At 40.4% G+C, this 25,060-nt stretch overlaps 1 protein-coding gene across 1 annotated transcript in view; it reads right to left on the minus strand.

The window, feature by feature from the left end:
• Nucleotides 1-22,448, minus strand: part of LOC109909258 (solute carrier family 25 member 36-A-like) — a 33,302-nt gene extending 10,854 nt beyond the window's left edge. The window contains exons 1-3 of the mRNA XM_020508321.2: nucleotides 22,000-22,448; nucleotides 18,935-19,099; nucleotides 18,159-18,236 (exon numbers count right to left, since the gene is read on the minus strand). Coding sequence (XP_020363910.1) covers nucleotides 18,159-18,236; nucleotides 18,935-19,099; nucleotides 22,000-22,040 — 284 coding nt within the window. The 5' untranslated portion in view covers nucleotides 22,041-22,448. The remainder of the gene's footprint in view (nucleotides 1-18,158; nucleotides 18,237-18,934; nucleotides 19,100-21,999) is intronic.
• Nucleotides 22,449-25,060: the final 2,612 nt, after the last annotated feature.

A 25,060-nucleotide genomic window follows, 5' to 3' on the forward strand; every position in this document is an offset into this window, starting at 1 on the left:
AAGAGCTTCTGGATATCAGGACAGCGATCACTCACCTCGGATTAGACTAACATTTCTTCAACAACAAGCAGGACTCACACGATATTCTCCAAACACCCCACAGGCCAGACATCCCAATTATTCATCCCAATTATTCGCAAAAGGAAGCGACGCAGAGGACGAAGAGCCGGATGCCTCGTCCGGACCCGCAGAGGACGAAGAGCCGGATGCCTCGTCCGGACCCGCAGAGGACGAAGAGGCAGATGCCTCGTCCGGGCCCGCAGAGGAGGATGCCTCGTCCGGACCCGCAGAGGAGGATGCCTCGTCCGGACCCGCAGAGGAGGATGCCTCGTCCGGACCCGCAGAGGAGGATGCCTCGTCCGGACCCGCAGAGGAGGATGCCTCGTCCGGACCCGCAGAGGAGGATGCCTCGTCCGGACCCGCAGAGGAGGATGCCTCGTCCGGACCCGCAGAGGAGGATGCCTCGTCCGGACCCGCAGAGGAGGATGCCTCGTCCGGACCCGCAGAGGAGGATGCCTCGTCCGGACCCGCAGAGGAGGATGCCTCGTCCGGACCCGGAGAAGACAACTAGGAAAGCTGACGTTACCGTCAATGCTACTCACCAACGTGCAATCATTGGACAATAAACTAGACGAGGTACGATTACGAATATCCTACCAATGGGACATCAGAAACTAATATCCTACGCTTCACGGAATCGTGGCTGAATGACGACATGGATATTCAGCTAGCGGGATACACGCTGCACCGGCAGGATAGAACAGCACACTCCGGTAAGACGAGGGGGGGGGGGGGGGTCTGTGCATATTTGTAAACAGCTGGTGAATGAAATCTAAGGAAGTTTCTAGATTTTTCCTCGCCTGAAGTAGAGTATATTGTGATAAACTGCAGACCACACTTCTTGCCTAGAGAGAGTTCTAAGCTATACTTTTTGTGGCTGTTTATTTACCACCACAAACATATTCTAGCACTAAGACCAAACTCAGAAATAAGCAAACAGGAAACCACTCACCCAGAGGCTGCGCTCCTAGTGGCTCGAGACTTTAATGCAGGAAAAGTTAAATCAGTTCTACCAAATCTCTATCAACATGTTCACCTTTTTGGGATAGGGGGCAGCATTTTCACTTTTACTCTGTCCCAGATGCTAATATATGCATATTATTATTAGTATTGGATAGAAAACACTCTGAAGTTTCTAAAACTGTTTGAATAATGTCTGTGAGTATAACAGAACCATATAACAGATATGGCAGGCAAAAACCTGAAGAAATCCAAACAGGAAGTGAGAAATCGATTTTCAACACAGTGCCTATTGAAATCCCAGTGAGATATGAATGAGGATGCACTTCCTAGGGCTTCCACTAGATGTCACAGTCTTTAGAAACTGGTTTAAGGATTCTACTATAAAGGAGGGGCTCATAATAGCTCTTTGAGTCAGTGGTCTGGCAGAGAGACTCGGTCTCATAACGCGCGCTCCCGACAGAGTATGCTCTCGTTCCAATGCTTTTCTTCAGACAATGAAATTCTCCGGTTGGAACCTTATTGATGATTTATGTTAAAAACATCCTAAAAGATTAATTGCATACATCATTTGACTTGTTTCTACGGAACTTTTCGAGTTTGTCTGGAAGATATGCTCACGCCTCATGAAGATGGATTACTGGGCTGAACACGCTAACAACAAGTGGCTAAATGATGGGCTTTATCGAACAAATCAGTCATTTATTGTCGAACTGGGATTCCTGGGAGTGCCTTCTGATGAAGATCAAAGGTAAGTGAATATTTAGTGTTTTTTTCCAGAATCCTCTGGCTGTTTTGGGTTCTGAGCGCAGTTGTCAGATTATGCTTTTTCCGTAAAGTAAAAAAAAAAATCTGACACAGCGGTTGAATAGAGGATAAGTCTCTTTAATTCTGTGAATAACACTTGCATCTTTTATCAATGTTTATTATGAGTATTTCTGCAAAATCACCGGATGTTTTGGAATCAAAACATTACTGCACGTAACATGCCAATGTAAACTGAGATTTTTGGATATAAATATGCACATTATCGAATAAAACATACATGTATTGTGTAACATGATGTCCTATGAGTGTAATCTGATGAAGATCAAAGGTTAGTGATCAATTTGATCTATATTTCTGCTTTTTGTGACTCCTATCTTTGGCTGGAAAATGGCTGTGTGTTTTTGTGACTTGACTCTGACCTAACATAATCATATGTTGTGCTTTAGCTATAAAGCATTTTTGAAATCGGACACGATGGGTAGATTAACAAGATGTTTCTTTCATTTGCTGTATTGGATTTGTTAATGTGTGAAAGTTACATATTGCCCAAAAATATTTTTGAATTTCGCACGGTGCCTTTTCAGCGGAATGTTGTCCGCAAGCAGAACCCCTGCCCTAGAAATGGTTAAATGTGCAACCAGAGGGAGAAAAGAAATTCTAGATCACCTGTACTCCACACACAGAGATGCGTACAAAGCTCTCCCTCCATTTGGTAAATTCGACCACAACGTTATCCTCCTGATTCCTGCTTTCAAGCAAAAATTAAAGCAGGAAGCACCGGTGACTCGGTCTATAAAAAAAAGTGGTCAGATGAAGCAGATGCTAAACTACAGGACTGCTTTGCTATCACAGACTGGAACATGTTCCGGGATTCTTCCGATGACATTGAGGAATACACCACACCAGTCACTGCCTTTATTAATAAGTGCATTGAGGACGTTGTCCCAACAGTGACTGTACGTACATACCCCAACCAAAAGCCATGGATTACAGGCAACATTCAATCAATTGGCCCGACCAACCAGTGCTCCCGCACATTGGCTAACCGGGCTATCTGCATTGTGTCCCACCACCCGCCAACCCCTCTTTTTACACTTCTGCTACTCTCCGTTCATCATATATGCATAGTCACTTTAACGATACTTACATGTACATACTACCTCAATAAGCCTGACTAACAGGTGTCTGTATATAGCCTTGCTACTCTTTATTTATTTCTTTACTTACTTACACACCTTTCTTTCCCCTCGCACCATTGGTTAGAGCCTGTATGTAAGCATTTCACTGTAAGGTCTACACCTGTTGTATTCGGCACACGTGACAAATAAACTTTGATTTGAGGACATTCAGAGACTTGTCCCAAAGCCACTCCTGCGTTTTCTTGGCTGTGTGCCTTGGATTGTTGTCCTGTTGGAAGGTGAACCAGGACCCCAGTCTGAAGTCCTGAGCAGGATTTCATTAAAGATCTCTGTACTTTTCCCCAGTCCTGACTAGTCTCCCAGTCCTTGCCACTGAAAAACATCCCCAAAGCATGATGCTGCCACCACACTTCACTATAGGGATGGTCCTCCAGACGTGACTCTTGCTATTCAGGCCAGACAGTTCAATCTTGATTTCAGACGATAGAGTCTTGTTTCTCATGGTCTGAGAGTCTTTAGGTGCCTTTTGGCTAACTCCAAGCAGGCTGTCATGTGCCTTTTACTGAAGAGTGCATTCTACTATAAAGGCCTGATTGGTAGAGTGCTGCTTGTCCTTTTGGAAGGTTCTCCCATCTCCACAGAGGAACTCTGGAGCTCTGTCAGAGTGACCATTGGGATCTTTGTCACCTCTCTGACCAAGGCCCTTCTCCCCCAACTGCCCAGTCTGGCTGGGCGGCCAGCTCTAGGAAGAGTATTGGTGGTTCCAAACGTGGTTCCAAACGGCCACTGGGTTCTTGGGGACCTTCAATGCTGCAGACATTTTTTGGTTCCCTTCCCCAGATCTGTGTCTCGACACAATCCTGTCTTGGAGCTCTACGGACAATTCCTTAGACCGCATGGCTTGATTTTTGATGACATGCACTGTCAACTGTAGGACCTTATATTAGACAGGTGTGTGCCTTTCCAAATCATGTACAATCAATTGAATTTACCACAGGTGGACTTCAAGTTGTAGAAACATCTCAAGGATGCTCAATGGAAACAGGATGCACTCGAGCTCAATTGTGTCTCTCATAGCAAAGGGTCTGAATCCTTATGTAAATACAGGTATCGTTTTTTTCTTATTTTATACAAATGCAACAAAAAAAAAGTAATTATTGGGTATTGTGTGTTGATTGCTGAGGATTATTTAATCAATTTTAGAATAAGTCTAACGTAACAAAATGTGGAAAAAGACAAGGGGTCTGAATACTTTCCCGAAGGCACTGTATGTTTATAGCCACGGATATGTGCCCATTCTCAGTGGTTGATAAGAATAGTAGGTTTCAGCACCTCGTGAAAGTGCTCGAGACACGTTACGAACTTTGCCCTTTCGAAGGGTAGTACCCGCTCTATATATAAAGCAAGGTAGAGCCAAAGTTGTCATAGAATTGGCAAATGCACCCGTGTTGCACTTACTACCGATGGCTGGACCTCCAGGGCTACAAAGAGCTACTTAACAGTGGCAGCCCATCACATTATCAGGTAGCCTAGTGGTTAGAGCATTAGGCCAGTAACCGAAAGGTTGCTAGATCAAATTCCCGAGCTGACAACGTAAAAATCTATCATTCTGCCCCTGAACAAGGCAGTTAACCCACTGTTCCTAGGCCGTCATTGTAAATAAGAATTTACAAGAAAAAGGTCAAATAAAAATGTAAAATACCCCAGAGTAAGAAATGAAAAGTACGTGCTACAGACACGTGCCCATATTTCTCTCTCTGTAAGAAAACAAAACAAAACATAGCTGACATTGTATAGGCCTATGTTAACATATTGATTTCACACATATTGCAATTTATTTCAGTGTTGTTGAGTAATTGTGTTTTCATTTAAGAAAATGTTGTTATTCTTGATTATGCCGTCAGCAGGCATTTTACGACTCATGATCATATAAGGAGTCAGGAATACCAACACTATGGAGTCAGGAATACCAACGCAATGTGAAGTCATTGAAAGCAAGGCTGCATTCTAAACACTTTAAAGACACACCCTTATCCCCTCAGCCCTCAAATTAAGTGGACACATCTGATGACATCTGACGAGTATACACTTGTAGGGCAAGGGGTGAGGGAGGAAGGAATGATTTTTAAATGGACCGCCCTTGCCCGGAAATTCATCACTCGTTCATCCCACGATGACTGCCACCGGCAGCTTGTGGATGCTTTATACTTTATGCTTTCTACTTATATTAGATCTATAATTATTAATATACGCATACTGTATGATAGCTAGCAAATTAATTAGCTAACTAACATTAGCCTGCCTAGCTGGAACTTCTGAAGGAAAATGTTTTGTTTCTACAATTTCCAAAAGCTATCCAAACAAAAACATTATTACTTTCACGAGACGTGTTTGTGCCGTCATGTGCATTAGTAGCACAATTTCTAACCTTTTTACATTAGTTTGTACTTACACTTGTATGTTAACTTACCCATATTGATGTTGAGGTTTTAAGTTTCGGCTAACTTTTCTTAGCGGATGTACAATCATCGCGAATTGAATTATGGGGCGTTTCAGGCCCCAAAGTGAACATAATTGTACACTCGCAAACTTGATCAAAAACAAGAGCTTAGGGACTTACGTTGCGAACTTCCCTTGTTTGGCTAATCGTTTCGACCGACGTACAAGATGGTGACGGGGATTCTCCTAAGGGCATAAGGTGAGAATAAGTGGACAAGGGTGTGTCTTTTATGAGTTTGAAACACAGTCTAAGAAGCGGTAGAGCATTGGGCGCTATTTTTAGGCTTCCCGTTTGTAAGTTTTGTTTTTGAATCTTTTACTTCCGGTTTTGTACACTAGCTTCCAAGAGCTGAAAAATACTATATTTTTGGTTATAGAAAATATATTTCACAGCAGCTTAGATGGTACAATGATTCTCTACAATATACTTGCTTGTTTTGTCAAACTGAAATTAGGCAAACTATTAGAATTTTATCAACCAGGAAATGGCTGAGCAATTTCTGCATAGTGAATCTTTAAATATAGTTCCTGTTGGCATTTCATTTTCCCCCTGGAACAAAACTGACAGCAAAACTGCAATATGTAACAAACCATTGATTTGATGAACCATTACACCCATACTAATTAAGAATAAAGCCAACAGCAATAACGACTGGGCTGAGTGTTTCAGTTTAAAATAGGCATTATTGGACGAAACACACAGTGCTAAAAGGAGTAGGGGTTGCACAATTCTGGTATATATATTTTTATTTTAAATCATCCTCCAACCAGAGGTCCTCGTTGGAGGATTCCAGATTTCCTGCTTATTCCCTCCTGGTACTAGGAAACTTCCAACCAGGATTCATGAAAAACCTAGGAATTTTGGGGAAGTTACTGGAATCTTGCAACCATAAAATAAATACATTCAGTACACACTAGAGGTCGACCAATTAACCAGAATAGCCGATTTCAAGTTTTCATAACAAATCGGAAATCGGTATTTTTGGAAGCGGATTTGGCCGTTTTAAAATATATTTTTTTACACCTTTATTTAACTAGGCAAGTCACATTCTTATTTTCAATTACGGCCTAGAAATGGTGGGTTAATTGCCTTGTTCAGGGGCAGAATGACAGATTTTTACCTTGTCAGCTCGGGGATTCAATCTTGCAACCTCACAGTTAACTAGTCCAACGCTCTAACCACCTGCCTCACGAGGAGCCTGCCTGTTACACGAATGCAGTAAGAAGCCAAGGTAAGTTGCTAGCTAGCATTAATCTCTTGGTGTTAGGGGGCAGTATTTTCATGTTTGAAAAAAAAAATGTTTGTTTTAAAACGGGATATTTTGTCAGGAAAAGATGCTAGAATATGCATATAATTGACAGCTTTGGATAGAAAACACTAACGTTTCCAAAACTGTAAAGATATTCTCTGTGAGTATAACAGAACTGATGTTGCAGGCGAAAGGGGCACTTCCTGGGGCACTTCCAATCCGGAAGTGCCCCAGGTTTTGAAAGCCCTGCGTTCCAATGACTCCCTATATGGCTGTGAATGTACCATCAACGAGCTTACGCTTTCTACGTATTCCCCAAGGTGTCTACAGCATTGTGACATAGTTTTACGCATTTCTGTTGAAGAATAGCCGTATGGGGCACATTGCGTAAGTGGTCACATGGTGGCTCCGAGAGAGATTCTCGCGTAAAGTGCAGAGGTAGCCATTACTCCAATCGGTCCTAGAGAAAAAGGAATTGTCCCGACGGATATATTATCGAATAGATATCAGAAAAACACCTTGAGGATGGATTCTAAACAACGTTTGCCATGTTTCTGTCGATATTATGGAGCTAATTTGGAATATTTTTCGGCGTTGAGGTGACTGCAATTTCCGGGCGATTTCTCAGCCAAACATGGAGGTACAAACGGAGCTATTTCACCTACAAAAATAATATATTGGGAAAAAATGAACTTTGGCTGTCTACCTGGGAGTCTCGTGAGTGAAAACATCCGAAGTTCATCAAAGGTAAACGATTTAATTTGATTGCTTTTCTGATTTCCGTGACAAGTTTGCCTGCTGCTAGCAAGGCATAATGCTATGCTAGGCTATGATAAACTTACACAAATGCTTGTCTAGCATTGGCTGTAAAGCATATTTTGAAAATCTGAGATGACAGGGTGATTAACAAAAGGCTAAGCTGTGTTCCAATATATTTCACTTGTGATTTTCATGAATAGGAATATTTTCTAGGAAGATTTATGTCCGTTGTGTTATGCTAATTAGTGTCAGATGAGGATAACGGTCCCGTTCACGGGCTGGGCGTCACTACAGGTTAAACTTATCTTATAAAAAACAATCAATCATAAATCACTAGTTAACTACACATGGTTCATGATATTACTAGTTTATCTAGAGTGTCCTGCGATGCATATAATCGATGCGGTGCGTATTCGCGAAAAAGGGCTGTCGTTGCTCCAACGTGTACCTAACCATAAACATCAATGCCTTTCTTAAAATCAATACACAGAAGTATATATTTTTAACCTGCATATTTAGCTAAAATAAATCCAGGTTAGCAGGCAATCTTAACCATGTGGAATTGTGTCACTTCTCTTGCGTTCATTGCATGGCTCGTTGCGAACTGATTTGCCAAAATTGTAATATTTAGGAATAAAAATAGGAATATTTAGACTTATGGATGCCACCCGTTAGATAAAATACGGAACGATTCCGTATTTCACTGAAAGAATAAACATTTTGTTTTCGAGATGATCGTTTCAACCATATTAATGACCTAAAGCTCGTATTTTTGTGTGTTATGTTATAATTAAGTCTATGATTTGATAGAGCAGTCTGACTGAGCGATGGTAGGCAGCAGCAGGCTAGTAAGCATTCATTCAAACAGCACTTTAGTGCGGTTTGCCAGCAGCTCTTCGCAATGCTTCAAGTATTGCGCTGTTAATGACTTCAAGCCTATCAACTCCCGAGATTAGGCTGGTGTAACCGATGTGAACTGGCTAGCTAGTTAGTGGGGTGCGCGCTAATAGCGTTTCAAACGTCACTCGCTCTGAGTTGTTCCCCTTGCTCTGCATGGGTAACGCTGCCGTTTCTGCTTCTTCAGTCAATTTGTCATTGTCTCACCGTGTTTGGGTATGCAGAGATGTAGCATTGTTGACCGCAGAGACAGTCAGTCAGGCATCGTACATGTTATGTCAAACTTGCCCTGAGCAAAAAACACTAAAAACACTTCAGTACTGACCACTAAAAGCTTATCAGTCACTGTGTGTGGTGTGTTTAGCCGTGGCTATATATTTTGTGTTGTGTCAGAGGTCCAGGTGGTTTGATCTGCATCAGCATCTACCCTGACAGTGTCAACAAAGCACTCTGAACACGCTTAGCACAAGCTCTTGTTAGACGTAGCATTAGCTAGCGTCTACCATTAACTATTAGCTAGAGTCTACCATTAGCTACCACTTAGAGACTCATCATCATCATCTGCGGGCCAGGGGCTAATTAGCATTAGTAGCAATTTAGTATATAATCTTTTCGCTCCCAGTCCTACAGATTGTTAGCTAACTGGCTGGCTAGAGTACAGTGCTACTCAGAGCCCTGATCATTGCAGCTGTCATCAGCTTCTCTCTCTCATCCAGAAACCCTCATTTATCCTCCACAGCAACTGACAGTGTTATGTAATAGCATTAAACTGTGGGATGGACAGCCTGGTGCTGAGCATTAGTGCTGTTTGTCCAGTCTATTTTTTTTTACCAGGAGTAAGATAATTATTGTGTTAGTGATTGATTCACAACTCCTCTCTGTAAAAGCACCATTGTAAAATGGATCCCCGTCAACTTGATGACCACAAACACTAGTGACACAGTAACTTCCCAGAACCCTTTGACTTAAACAACATGACCTCTTAGACATTCCCACAACTAAGAACTCAAAGACTTTGCAGTTGACCACCAGCGGGTCAATGTCAGATAATGTTAATAGTAGCTCCTTCCACATAGTCTAGGCTAGATTAGGGTTGTAAAGGGAGGGTATATTACAGGAAACCTTTGACATTTACCAGTCAACTACCAGAATGTTGGTATCTAGCAAGGATTTTAAGTAATATATCAAGATACCTAGCTGCTCTTTTGGGTAACTTAGATTATCACAGGGTTCTAATAGTCTCTGGTCTTCTGTGTGGCCTTAACACATAAAATAGATGAACAAATATAAATCAGATTTTAAAATAAACTAAATGGATTTAAAAAGTTGTCAAATATTATTCTACATATAAACTTTGTGAATACCATTGGTGTTTAAAGGTAGACTCCGCAATATGATGTAGATGCAGAACGTAAACAGGATAGTGGGTCAATTTAAGCAACAGCTAAGAGCATTAAAGCGTGAGGGTCAACTTCTCTGCTGTTTTGGTGCCCTGGCTACCATGCTGTGAACAGCGTGAAGCGAATCCGTGCACATGCACAGATACTGTGTGTGACAGCGAAGTATTGTATCGTGCTCATCTCAATATCTCCGGTGCTGCTTGTGGCAACGTCATTTTACTGAGTCTACATGAGGGTTTAATATGAGGGTTTCAACACGTGTGTGTGTGTATACAGTGCATTAGGAAAGTATTCAGAACCCTTCTCTTTTTCCACATTTTGTTACGTTACAGCCTTATCCTAAAATGGATTAAATACATTTATGTTCTCAATCTACACAAAATAACCCATAATGACAAATTGAATAAAAGGGTTAGAAATTTGACATTTATAAAAAATATACTTTACTTAGATAAGTAATCAGGCCCTTTGCTATGAGACTAGAAATTGAGCTCAGGAGCATCCGGTTTCCATTGAGCATCCTTGACATGTTTCAAAAACTTTACTGGAATCCACCTGTGGTAAATTCAGCTGATTGGACATGATTTGGAAAGGCACACACCTGTCTATATAAAAGGTCCCACAGTTGACAGTGCATGTCAGAGCAAAAACCAAGCCATGAGGTCGAAGGAATTGTCCATAGAGTGCCGAGACAGGATTGTGTCAAGGCACAGATCTGGGTATGGGTACCAAAAGGAAAAGAGCATTAAAAGGTTTCCAAGAACACAGTGGCGTCAAACATTCTTAAATGGAACTGAGAAATCGAGGGAGAAGGGCTTTGGTAAGGGAGGTGACCAAGAACCCAATGGTCACTCTGATAGAACTCCAGAGTTCCTCTGTGGAGATGGGAGAACCTTCCAGATGGACAACCATCACTGCAGCACTCCACCAAATCAGGCCTTTTGGGAGTGGCCAGACAGAAGCCACTCCTCAGTAAAAAGGCACATGACAGTCCGCTTGGAGTTTGCCAAAAGGCAGCTAAAGCCTCTCAGACCATGAGAAACAAGATTCTCTAGTCTGATAAAACCAAGATTGAACAACTCTTTGGCCTGAATGCCAAGCATCACGTCTGGAGGAAACCTGGCACCATCCCAACGGTGAAGCATGGTGGTGGCAGCATCATGCTGTGGGGATGTTTTTCAGCGTCATGGACTGAGAGACTAGTCAGGATCGAGGGAAAGATTAACAGAACAAAGTACAGAGAGATCCTGGATGAAAACCTGCTCCAGAGTGATCAGGACCTCAGACTGGGGCAAAGGTTCAACTTCTAACAGGACAACAACCCTAAGCACACAGGCAAGATAACGCAGGAGTGGCTTCGGGACAAGTCTCTGAATGTGTGACCCAGCCAGAGCCCGGACTTGAACCCAATCTAACATCTCTGAAGAGAAAATACAGTGGCTTGTGAAAGTATTCACCCCCCTTGGCATTTTTCCTATTTTGTTGCCTTACAAACTGGAAATGAAATAGATTTTTGGGGGGTTTAAACAACATGCCTACCACTTTGAAGACGCAAAATATTTGTTATTGTGAAACAAACAAGAAATAAGACAAAAAAAACGAAAACTTGTGTGTATAACTATTCACCCCCCCCAAAGTCAATACATTGTAGAGCCACCTTTTGCAGCAATTACAGCTGCAAGTCTCTTGGGGTATGTCTCTATAAGCTAGGCACATCTAGCCACTGTGATTTTTGCCCAAAACTGCTCCAACTCCAAGTCATTTCAAGACATTTAAATTAGAGGTCGACCGAATATGATTTTTCAACGCCGATACAGATTTATATATTAAAAGACAAATTTAAATAATGTATTTGTAATAATGACAATTACAACAATACTGAATTAACACTTATTTGAACTTAATACAGTGGGGCAAAAAAGTATTTAGTCAGCCACCAATTGCGCAAGGATTTTTTTTAGTTGAAGTGTACCTATGATAAATTACAGGCCTCATCTTTTTAAGTGGGAGAACTTGCACAATTGGTGGCTGACTAAATACTTTTTTGCCCCACTGTATGTACGTACCACTTTTCCATTTATTTTTTGAAACAAGTAATTATTTTCATTTAATCTCACCAGTTTGGACTATTTTGTGTATGTCCATTACATGAAATCCAAATAAAAATCCATTTAAATTACAGGTTGTAATGCAACAAAATAGGAAAAATGCCAAGGAGGATGAATACTTTTGTAAGGCACTGTAGCTGTGCAGCGACGCTCCCCATCCAAACTGACAGCTCTTGAGAGGATCTGCAGAGAAGAATGGGAGAAACTCACCAAATACAGGTGTGCCAAGCTTGTAGTCATACCCAACAAGACTTGAGGCTGTAATCACTGCCAAAGGTGCTTCAGCAAAGTACTGAGTAAAGGGTCTGAATACACATACATACATACATACATACATACATACATACATACATACATACATACATACATACATACATACATACATACATACATACATACATACATACATACATACATACATACATACATACATACATACATTACATACATACATACATACATACATACATACATACATACATACATACATACATACATACATACATACATACATACATACATACATACATACATACATACATACATACATACATACATACATACATACATACATACATACATACATACATACATACATACATACATACATACATACATACATACATACATACATACATACATACATACATACATACATACATACATACATACATACATACATACATACATACATACATACATACATACATACATACATACTACATACATACATACATACATACATACATACATACATACATACATACATACATACATACATACATACATACATACATACATACATACATACATACAATACATACATACATACATACATACATACATACATACATACATACATACATACATACATACATACATACATACATACATACATACATACATACATACATACATACATACATACATACATACATACATACATACATACATACATACATACATACATACATACATACATACATACATACATACATACATACATACATACATACATACATACATACATACATACATACATACATACATACATACATACATACATACATACATACATACATACTACATACATACATACATACATACATACATACATACATACATACATACATACATACATACATACATACATACATACATACTACATACATACATACATACATACATACATACTACATACATACATACATACATACATACATACATACATACATACATACATACATACATACATACATACATACATACATACATACATACATACATACATACATACATACATACATACATACATACATACATACATACATACATACATACATACATACATACATACATACATACATACATACATACATACATACATACATACATACATACATACATACATACATACATACATACATACATACATACATACATACATACATACATACATACATACATACATACATACATACATACATACATACATACATACAGTGCCTTGCGAAAGTATTCGGCCCCCTTGAACTTTACGACCTTTTGCCACATTTCAGGCTTCAAACATAAAGATATAAAACGGTATTTTTTTGTGAAGAATCAACAACAAGTGGGACACAATCATGAAGTGGAACGACATTTATTGGATATTTCAAACTTTTTTAACAAATCAAAAACTGAAAATTGGGCGTGCAAAATTATTCAGCCCCTTTACTTTCAATGCAGCAAACTCTCTCCAGAAGTTCAGTGAGGATCTCTGAATGATCCAATGTTGACCTAAATGACTAATGATGATAAATACAATCCACCTGTGTGTAATCAAGTCTCCGTATAAATGCACCTGCACTGTGATAGTCTCAGAGGTCCGTTAAAAGCGCAGAGAGCATCATGAAGAACAAGGAACACACCAGGCAGGTCCGAGATACTGTTGTGAAGAAGTTTAAAGCCGGATTTGGATACAAAAAGATTTCCCAAGCTTTAAACATCCCAAGGAGCACTGTGCAAGCGATAATATTGAAATGGAAGGAGTATCAGACCACTGCAAATCTACCAAGACCTGGCCGTCCCTCTAAACTTTCAGCTCATACAAGGAGAAGACTGATCAGAGATGCAGCCAAGAGGCCCACGATCACTCTGGATGAACTGCAGAGATCTACAGCCGAGGTGGGAGACTCTGTCCATAGGACAACAATCAGTCGTATTTTGCACAAATCTGGCCTTTATGGAAGAGTGGCAAGAAGAAAGCCATTTCTTAAAGATATCCATAAAAAGTGTTGTTTAAAGTTTGCCACAAGCCACCTGGGAGACACACCAAACATGTGGAAGAAGGTGCTCTGGTCAGATGAAACCAGAATTGAACTTTTTGGACAGGGAAGATGGTTAAAATTGATGGGAAGATGGATGGAGCCCAATACAGGACCATTCTGGAAGAAAACCTGATGGAGTCTGCAAAAGACCTGAGACTGGGATGGAGATTTGTCTTCCAACAAGACAAAGATCCAAAACATAAAGCAAAATCTACAATGGAATGGTTCAAAAATAAACATATCCAGGTGTTAGAATGGCCAAGTCAAAGTTGACCTGAATCCAAACGAGAATCTGTGGAAAGAACTGAAAACTTCTGTTCACAAATGCTCTCCATCCAACCTCACTGAGCTCGAGCTGTTTTGCAAGGAGGAATGGGAAAAAATTTCAGTCTCTCGACGTGCAAAACTGATAGAGACATACCCCAAGCGACTTACAGCTGTAATCGCAGCAAAAGGTGGCGCTACAAAGTATTAACTTAAGGGGGCTGAATCATTTTGCACGCCCAATTTTTCAGTTTTTGATTTGTTAAAAAAGTTCGAAATATCCAATAAATGTCGTTCCACTTCATGATTGTGTCCCACTTGTTGTTGATTCTTCACAAAAAAATACAGTTTTATATCTTTATGTTTGAAGCCTGAAATGTGGCAAAAGGTCGCAAAGTTCAAGTGGGCCGACTACTTTCAAGGCACTGTATATATTGTTTTTATAAACAATCTAATCAATTTTAGAATAAGGCTGTAATAAAATGTGGAAAATGTCAACGGGTCTGAATACTTTCCAAATGCACTGTAGACATGAAAAGAATGCTGCTGTTTTTTACCTCTGCTGCATCACAACATGAGCTTGAGACTCAGACGTTGAACTATGAAAAGGAACAGAATATGATGGAACCCTTTTTAAATCATTAAAATAACTGTCCAGTGTTTCTAGGTTTCTGTGAAATATGACCTATAATGAATTATAAAACTGGTTGTTTGGATCCTGGATGATAATTAGACGAGCAGCGTTCCAAACCGTGCTGTATTGGCGGCCACAAAAACACCTATGCCCGCTAACAATTCCATCTGAGAATTTGCCCTGCACCTCCATAAAAATTATTGTTGCTGTCTGAATTCATGCATTTACTTCAACTCGCACATCATTTCCCCTTGCTTCCAGCCTAGCATATAGTTTGGTATAGCGGGGGTAAATATAAGCCTTGCCTGTCTGACCTCAGAAACAATGTTTAACTGTTGTATTTTGATCTCTGTAGTAGCATACATAGATTGAACAGACGAAAGGAGACAACTTTTTCCTGAGCCAGTCGAAATCACACATCAACGTCATCATCACAAGTAAACGCCAATAGAAAAGAAGCTCAAACAAACAAAAATGCAGCCGGTGTACTGTCCTTCCAGGTTCAATATTTAATGTCACTGAGTTAGCTGAAGTTGGCTAGCTAGCAAGTGACAAGTACATTATCCAGCCTGCATAGCAACTATGCAAAAGGAATTAACTATTGGGTCTCATCTGTAGCAACATGACCAAAATAACTAACAAGATTTGTCTGGACTATATCTTCTGGAGGAAGAATTCATTTGGATGAATTGACTTATCAAAATAACATTTTAATAAAAATACATAATTCATAGTTATTTTAATATGCTGGTATTAATATGCATGCTCTTCAACCGATCGCTACCTGCACCTACCCGCCTGCCCTACATCACTACTCTGGACGGCTCTGACTTAGAATACGTAGACAACTACAAATACTTAGGTGTCTGGTTAGACTGTAAACTCTCCTTCCAGACCCATATCAAACATCTCCAATCCAAAGTTAAATCTAGAATTGGCTTCCTATTTCGCAACAAAGCATCCTTCACTCATGCTGCCAAAAATACCCTTGTAAAACTGACCATCCTACCAATCCTCGACTTTGGCGATGTCATTTACAAAATAGCCTCCAATACCCTACTCAACAAATTGGATGCAGTCTATCACAGTGCAATCCGTTTTGTCACCAAAGCCCCATATACTACCCACCATTGCGACCTGTACGCTCTCGTTGGCTGGCCCTCGCTTCATACTCGTCGCCAAACCCACTGGCTCCATGTCATCTACGAGACCCTGCTAGGTAAAGTCCCCCCTTATCTCAGCTCGCTGGTCACCATAGCATCTCCCACCTGTAGCACACGCTCCAGCAGGTATATCTCTCTAGTCACCCCCAAAACCAATTCTTTCCTTGGCCGCCTCTCCTTCCAGTTCTCTGCTGCCAATGACTGGAACAAACTATAAAAATCTCTGAAACTGGAAACACTTATCTCCCTCACTAGCTTTAAGCACCAACTGTCAGAGCAGCTCAAAAATTACTGCACCTGTACATAGCCCACCTATAATTTAGCCCAAACAACTACCTCTTTCCCAACTGTATTTCATTTATTCATTTTGCTCCTTTGCACCCCATTATTTTCATTTCTACTTGCACCTTCTTCCATTGCAAAACTACCATTCCAGTGTTTTACTTGCTATATTGTATTTACTTTGCCACCATGGCCTTTTTTGCCTTTACCTCCCTTCTCACCTCATTTGCTCACATTGTATATAGACTTGTTTATACTGTATGTTTGTTTTACTCCATGTGCAACTCTGTGTCGTTGTATCTTTCGAACTGCTTTGCTTTATCTTGGCCAGGTCGCAATTGTAAATGAGAACTTGTTCTCAACTTGCCTACCTGGTTAAATAAAGGTGTTCTCAACTTGCCTACCTGGTTAAATAAAGGTGTTCTCAACTTGCCTACCTGGTTAAATAAAGGTGAAATAAAAAATATAAAAAAATAACAGAATGGTGTGGGCGTATACCGGTCTTATAAAAATATCGATGCGAGTAGAGTGCTGATTGGCCAACTCAGCCAATGAGCCAACATGACATGTTATATAAGGTCTGTTTGAGATGGGGTTTTTGAAGTGTTTTTTCCCCCAATTTATGTTTGGCCACAAATACAATAGGACAAGTAAACAACAATATTTGGGTATGAATTAACAGAATATATGAACTTTTAAAAGTGAGATGTTCACTGGACAGTTACTTTAATCACTTTTGGGGCAATTGGAATGAGATATGATTTGGCTCAGCTCCATATACATTCAATTTGAATTACATGTGAATATTCTAAAATCTGTATAAAACAACTTTCCCACCAGAGATGTTTCCAACAAACGGACTTTTTGCAGATAAAAAGCTGTGCGTGATGACAGTGCACATAAATTACTTTTACCCTTAAATTCCCATGTATGACAAATACAAGTTAAATGGGTTTCCATCCAACTTTACTGATGGTTTTGTCACAAAAACTGTTGCGCTATATAGCAAATGTGTCCACTCTAGTCTTGTCACATGCGATCTAGCCAACAGCTCGCAGATACAGTGCGGGTAGGCTACCTACATTATGAGATTATTATGGATAAGAGCTTTGTATTCTTTGTATTTGTCAAACAGCAGCCAAGCATCGATAATCATGTCACCAGAATAAGATCCTGAATATTTATTGGGAAGGAACATCAAGCTCATCACCGTCCACTTTCACCACCCCGTGAAGAACATCTTAATTCATCTGTAGCCTAATAAACTGCATGCTTCCCGAGTCATAGTGGCAGGACCAACACAACATATCATCACGACTCCAAGTTTACTTCAAAATGATGGTTATTATATCAATATTTGCGTATAATGGCGTTTCCACCACCATTTCTCGCATAAGCCATTTTACCGACACAAAAAGATCCCATCATGTCGAATTAACAAATAGTCTGTCTGCATATATAAACTTGTACCGGTATTTAATGTTTCCATCAGCCCAGTTGTGACCTTTTTTCCATGTGTCAGGTAATTCATCTGCATGAAATGGACTATATAGTTAGTTAGATGGAAATGTGGTTGGTGATATTGTATATCCTGAAATATGAAATTATCATACAGTACTACAATTTCATTAATCTACTTTTTGTTGTTGTAGTGTTAGGCGCTTACCTGGAGGGGGCCACACCCACTAGATTAGGCCCCAGGCCCCTGAAAAGAGAGCGGGCTCCTTCTTTCTCAAGAATCAACCTGAAGATAAAAACAGAATTCCCTTACCCACCACTCACAAATATTCACATTCTTTTCACTGAAACTTCAGTGTAATTCATAACAATTAACAAGGAATAGGCTCTGCAGAAAGACTTGCAACAACAACTTGTACAGAGAAAAACATGATGTATGATAGGAGTGATGGGATATATCCTGCTGCTGGGGTAGGCTACAGATCCCCAGACAGGCCTTTTCCTGAAGGTAGGAGAGAGAGGGGCGCTTCAGGAGTTGGATTTTAGTCCACATGGCTCTGCCTACCAAGGAGACATGGGCCAGAGCAAACAACAACATGGGGTTTTGTGTGGAGGGAGGGATCCAGCAGCCAAACCCCTAGAGGGGATAGAGGGTAAACCGGAGGACGTGTAAACACCCAAAATAGACCAGCTAATATTTACTCTCTGGTTTCTTGAGACTTCTATGCGTTAGACTACTTAGAACTGTTTACTGTGAAGTTTAATGTGCAAAGCTAGAGGGCAATGACAGTAATAAATCCAAAACAATCTAAACCAATAACACAAGCATAAAGTATAGTATTTGTAATGTTTGATGGTTAACAATAAACATCCCTAGACATTAAAATAAAAGCCTACTCCTGTTTGATCTTGTGAGCTGATAGACTGTATGTTAGTATGACAATGCTAGTAAATCAAGTTGTGCAGGCAGAACATAATACCCACTTGAGGCAGTGCAGGGGTCCTGGAGGGGACATGCGTGCTACGCTGGGCCCATTGACGGTACTGAGCTGCACCCCAGACACGTAGAGTGTGATGTGGGATGACTGTAGTCTGGTCTTCACCACCTCCAGGGGACAGGTCAGGATGGCTCCTACCGTTCCCCCACACCTAGAAGAGAGCAGAGAGAGAACAGAGGGATGGGAAAGGGTAGAGAGCGAGCGTGTCAGCACAGTAATGCCCTCCATCTGAGGACAACAGTTCTCAGCTGGAATGAATAAGTGCAATAACAAATACTTTGTGCCCGTACCTTTCACACACCTAATTTGACCTAACACTTTCCAAAAGCACACAAATGACTAGGCTACCTTTGACTGTGAGTCTGAGATTCTTTATAGGAACTCATGAATACAACACGGTTTTGAACGCAATGGGAGTGGGATGATTTGAAAGAAGTAGACTAAGTTCTACGAGTCCTTTGGGGGAAATATGGTGAGTAGAAAGTATGTGTTTATAACCTAGCCCTGAGCAATTGCCCTGTGTTGTATCGTAAACTATGAAAAGACACAGATAAGAGTGTGAATGACAAGACAGTGAGAGAATATTTTCAGCCAAACCTGAGTAGATTACAGATACAGGCCTAACTCTGTTGCTATGATGGTTGATCATTAATCCATACTTCTATTGCGGCAGATACAGAGGGAGATGGCCACAGTAAATAGAGGCGGAACTGAGGGAATCTGACATACACGCCTGGCACACGTGGACTGCGACAGAGCATGAGCACTGTGGAGAACATTAGAAAAGGTAAACAATGGGAGGGTGCAGGGCTAAACTATTTCTTCCTTACCTGGGACCAATAGTCCCATGACAAGCTACTGATGTTATTTTGAAGGAAAGGAGAACATGTCTAGGCCTATTACTCAATATGTCTGTCAACTCGTGTTTATTTATTATGAGTTCAATAAAAAATAGGAGACAGTAAAAGACTTGAGATGCAGCCAAATGTTCTGGAAACCCGCAATGACACAGTTACAGGGAAGGGGCTCTCCGATTAAACTCAACGCTACGATTTACGATGGAGTTGAGCAGCGACTACTGTGGGCTGCCTGGATTTCCAACATCACATAAAATTATGTTTTTATTTAAAAACTACCGATTTCAGCACCCAAAGAACAACCCGCATTTACACAAGACAAATACAGCACCCCAAAAATAGTACTGTGTAAATGCAGGCTATTCTTTGGGTGCTAAAATACGTTTTCTTTTATAAAAACGTAATTTTATGTGATGTTGGGGAACTCCAGCCCTGTTGATTAGGCTACTGCCCACCCTGAACTAACGATAACAATTCTGGAAGGAATATGAAGGTACACTAATGTATTCATGTCAAGTTACTCTCATACCACATACAGTAGGGGTCTTCCAACCCTCCCTGAGATATTACACAACTGGTTATCTTAGCTGAAATTGGCCATGTGCCTTCGTTTACAAGCATTCAAGAGCTCTCTTGCTCTCTATTCATCCATCTCTGTCTTTTGCCATGAGTCTGTGAGCAACACATGCAGGAATGCTTCTTGCCCTGAAGCCTCAAGCTCAGCATGCGCCTTCACAAACTACAGCGAACCAGCTGAAACGTGAGTCCTGAAATCTTCAACATAATCTTTAAAACACCCCATCTGTTGGTCATGCAATTGTCCATATGAATGTACATAGTAAGAGTCTATATAACAAATCAAGTCCTCATCTAGCCCTTGGTCTTGACTCTTAGTTCCATTACAATACACATAAGAGTCATTGGACAAAGGAGTCTCCTGTATGGGGAAGTTTTGTTAAAAGCCCTGACTCTCAGTCTGAAAATTAACAAGCATCATTGAAGTACAGTTTTGGAAGCATAAGGACCTTATATTTCATATCAGCATCCAGCAAGACTTTTTTCCTTCTAAAAACAAAAGGTTAAATTGATACACACCTAATATAGGGTTAGTGTTCCCACACTGCCATCTCAAATGTTACAGCCATGTTTGCTGAAAACATAGGGACCACCTGTGCTAATTAGCTATCAGGCATGATCCAGACACATGGGTGTAATGAAAGGCTGGTTAAAACAGGGTACAGTAAGTGTTTTTTTGCATTTAGTAAATTATTTTTATATTATATGAAAGAAAAGGGCTTTATGTTTCTAGAACCTTGTGGTAATTTCGAATCGATTCACGTTTTGGTGGAATATTTGGCTGCCAGAGCCAGGCTACCTCGGAAAATAGCATACCGTGGACCTTAAGGAGTAACGGTAACATTAGGCTCTTTACGAGCACATCTTGGGCTAGCTCGCTACAATGTCACACTGACACAGTGTGAGCATCATTGCTATTTGTTTACCATTACAACTTCGGGCTGCGTAGCTAGAATGGTTTAATCCGAGAAGAGTTTCCCCATCGGCTGTGGCAGTTCAGGTCATTTATAGCTGACCATGGTATGACCTTGGAGTGCATTTGTTTTGGTTCTGACGCCGCAACTTGATCAGATGCCTATGAGAGAAACCCCTTAAACCTCCGTGAGAGAAACCGGATAGTTTACGGCTTACCATAATGTTAGACCCCCTTATTTCTTTAGTTGCACGATGAGCTCAGTAGTTTGATAGTAAAGGATGCCAGGTAACGTTAACATTAGATAACGTCAGAATGTGAAATAAGGTCAAAACAATGGCATCCGAGCGCACGTGCTGAAACAAGTGCATCCGCGTGGGTTATGGCTAATAGTCGGACAATGGTAATAACAACACTCGTATACAATTGAAGAGCTGGCAATGTTGTGGGTGAAAAACTTCTACATGGCACAGGGAAAATAGATTTCCCTACCAAAACCAGACAGCTATGTCATTGAATTCAGCTAGCTAATGTTAGCTAGCAAAACAGCTGCTGCAGGCACATCATCGTGGATACGTCTAGACTAGCAGCATCTAACGTGCTAGCCAACTAGACATCTTTGCATTTTATATAGCTTGCTAGCATGATGGTAACTAACGTTACACTGGACTGTATTACTAGCTAGCGATTAGCCATGATACTCACCCTCCAGCAAACAGATGAACTAGGGTATCTCTCCGACTCATTCTGTCTCATATTCCCAGGACCCGGACGCAGGGCACCACTTTGGGTTAGGAGACAAGGGGGGCTGACGACAAGGAATGGGTAACTTATTGATCACTAGACCAATGCGCCGTGTTGTGGTCAGTTGCTAGCAAAAGCGAGTATATGTAACGCGTTAGCTACAGTAGCTAGCTTCCCAGGCTAACCGTTGCCTTCCTGACTGAAAACTTCGTGGTCACAACAGTGACTTTGCGTCTCTTCTGTGTTAACAGGGATATTATTTTGCCATGGTGGATGTATTTTTCTAGTGAATGAATCCAATTCGGTGTGATATACTTATACCCCGACACACCTTCAGCCTGACTCTTACATTGCTCGCCTTCACCCCTTGCCTCACAGAATGCTACAGCGACAAGTCAGAATGTTTATCCTCGAATGGGAAGCCGCAAAACAAAGGCTGTGATTGGCGGATGTGTAGCAGTACATTATTTAATCCCGCCCCATCACTACTTTTTCACGTGATCAGGCTTTGAATGGAAGCGTGCTTTGCTACAGCAAGTTTCAAATCAATCAAATACAAATTGTATTGGTGCATACACTATATAAACAAAAGTATGTGGACACCCCTTCAACATAGTGTATTCGGCTATTTCTGCCACACATGTATAAAATCGAGCACACAAGCCATGCAATTTCCATAGACAAACATTGGCAGTAGAAGGGCGTTTCTGAAGAGCTCATTGACTTTGAGCTTGGCACCGTTCCACAGGTCAGTTTTAGGCCCTGCAAGAGCTTCCCAAAAGTGCTTGTATTTTGCATATGTTATCGCAGGTGCAGCGAAATGCTTGTGTTTTTAGCTCTAACAGTGCAGCGTACCCAACAATACAAAACAATATACACAAAATGTAAATGAAGAAATATCCGAACGAGCAATCTCAGAGTCTGGAATATAACTAAATGTATGTATACGAGGGTGTTTATCGACAGTAGGCTATAAATAGGTGTGTACAGCAGTAGTTCTTTACAGTTTATTTATGTGTAATTTTTATGAAATCTGTTGAGATATACCTCGTTTTCAAGTGTCCGAATGAAAAAAAATGAACCTGCAATACTTAGTAACAATAATAATATGGCAACTACTGTTGAATAATAATAATATGGCAACTACTGTTGAATAATAATAATATGGCAACTACTGTTGAATAATAATAATATGGCAACTACTGTTGAATAATAATAATATGGCAACTACTGTTGAATAATAATAATAACTGTAATAATAAAATACATGAACATTAGTAGCATAACACGTTTTATATAACTACTAATAGGCCTAGAGCTGTTGTGGGAGCAGCTTGACCGTATGGTACGTAGGAAGTGCCCATCATGAAAATCCAACTTGTGTGAGGTGCTTCAGGAAGAATGGGGAAGAATGGGGTGAAATCTCTTCAGATTACTTCAACAAACTTACAACTGGAATGCCAAAGGTCTGCAAGGCTGTAATTGCTTAGTAATTATTTAGAATGCTTAAGTAACATGCTTGTGAAGCCTATGATTTTGAGGTTAGTGAACGTTAGAACTTATTGAGAAAGGACAAAGATCACTAAAGTAAAATGTTATGCATGTCACTGTTTTACAATGCAATATCATTCTTGAACTGAATGGTTGGAAAGTAAGTCTGACTGTGTGGTTCTATGTAAATATTTCAGCTTGATTACTACCAACCAAAACAATATGGCCACCTTGAATAGGTCCTTGTTATAGTGGCCAGTGAGAAAATGCACACCCGTGGCATCCTATATCAAGAGTTGGAGATTTGTTCAGGTCAGAGGGTGTGTCAATCACACACACACACACTAATATTGACCTCCCTCATGGAAAGCTGTTTTGTAACCAGCTAGGATATTTTACACATAAACCAAACACAAAGTGGGCTTTGAAAATAAGGCTATGCTGGTAGTATGCATCTTATAGATGATGTGTGTAGGATTTGGAACATTGGTAACCACAACATTGGTATAACATGCTACTTATAATTGATTTAGCCCAGCAATTCCCAAACTCAGTCATCGGCACCTCAAGGGGTGCACATTTTGGTTTTTGCCCTAAACCTACACAGCTGATTCAAATAATCAAAGCTTGATAATTATTTGAATCAACTGTGTAGTGCTAGAGCAAAAACCAAAACGTGCACCATTTGGGAAACGCCAAATTACCTGAATAGTTTGGATGAAAGAGTTATACAGAGATTGTGTTTGTACATCCACTTGCATGTTACGTCTACTCCTGCTCCTCCTCTCTGGCTCTCATTGTCACCAGTTTACTTATTATTACACACACCTGCCACCATCGTTACGCGCACCTGCACCTCATGAGACTCACCTGGACTCCATCACTTCCCTGATTACCTTCCCTATATCTGTCACTCCCTTTGTTTTTTCCCCAGACAGTATTGCTTATGTGTTTCATGTCTATACGCTAATTGTGTTTGTTATTGGTCCGTTTATGATTAAACTCACCACCTGCACTTTTTCCCCCGACTCCAGCGTATACATTACGTGCGTGTGAATGTAAGTGAACTGCATCTGGGAGGTGACTTGAGCCATCCTGGCGTTATGGACAAAATGCAGTTTACTCATTTGAGCTGGAGAATAACATGCTTACCTTTTTGAAATCTGTATCTGAAATAATTAACTAATTAAAGTTGGGAAATAACTTTCATTGAACACATAGGCTACTGTACTCTCAAAGGACAAACTTACTACGCCATCATTTTATGTTGGCCTAATTCCCCAAAAGGTCACAGAAGGTGTAGATTGTGAGTTATCTATTGCCCTAACCTAGAGATCTGAATATTTTGTCGTCCTGGGCAGTGGTATTCAAAGTCACTGGCTGCAGTGGGGTTGAGAAAGCTCATTTGAAAAAATACATATTTTCTAACTAAATTGGTTTCTTTTCATTTTGAAAATGTCATGAATTGAAGGTTATTTGTTGATGTAAAAATAAATGTAACTTTAGGTTGTGTCAGTAGATTTGGTGTGTG

Source organism: Oncorhynchus kisutch, linkage group LG18 (genome assembly GCF_002021735.2).
Source record: "Oncorhynchus kisutch isolate 150728-3 linkage group LG18, Okis_V2, whole genome shotgun sequence".
Classification (NCBI taxonomy): domain Eukaryota; kingdom Metazoa; phylum Chordata; class Actinopteri; order Salmoniformes; family Salmonidae; genus Oncorhynchus; species Oncorhynchus kisutch.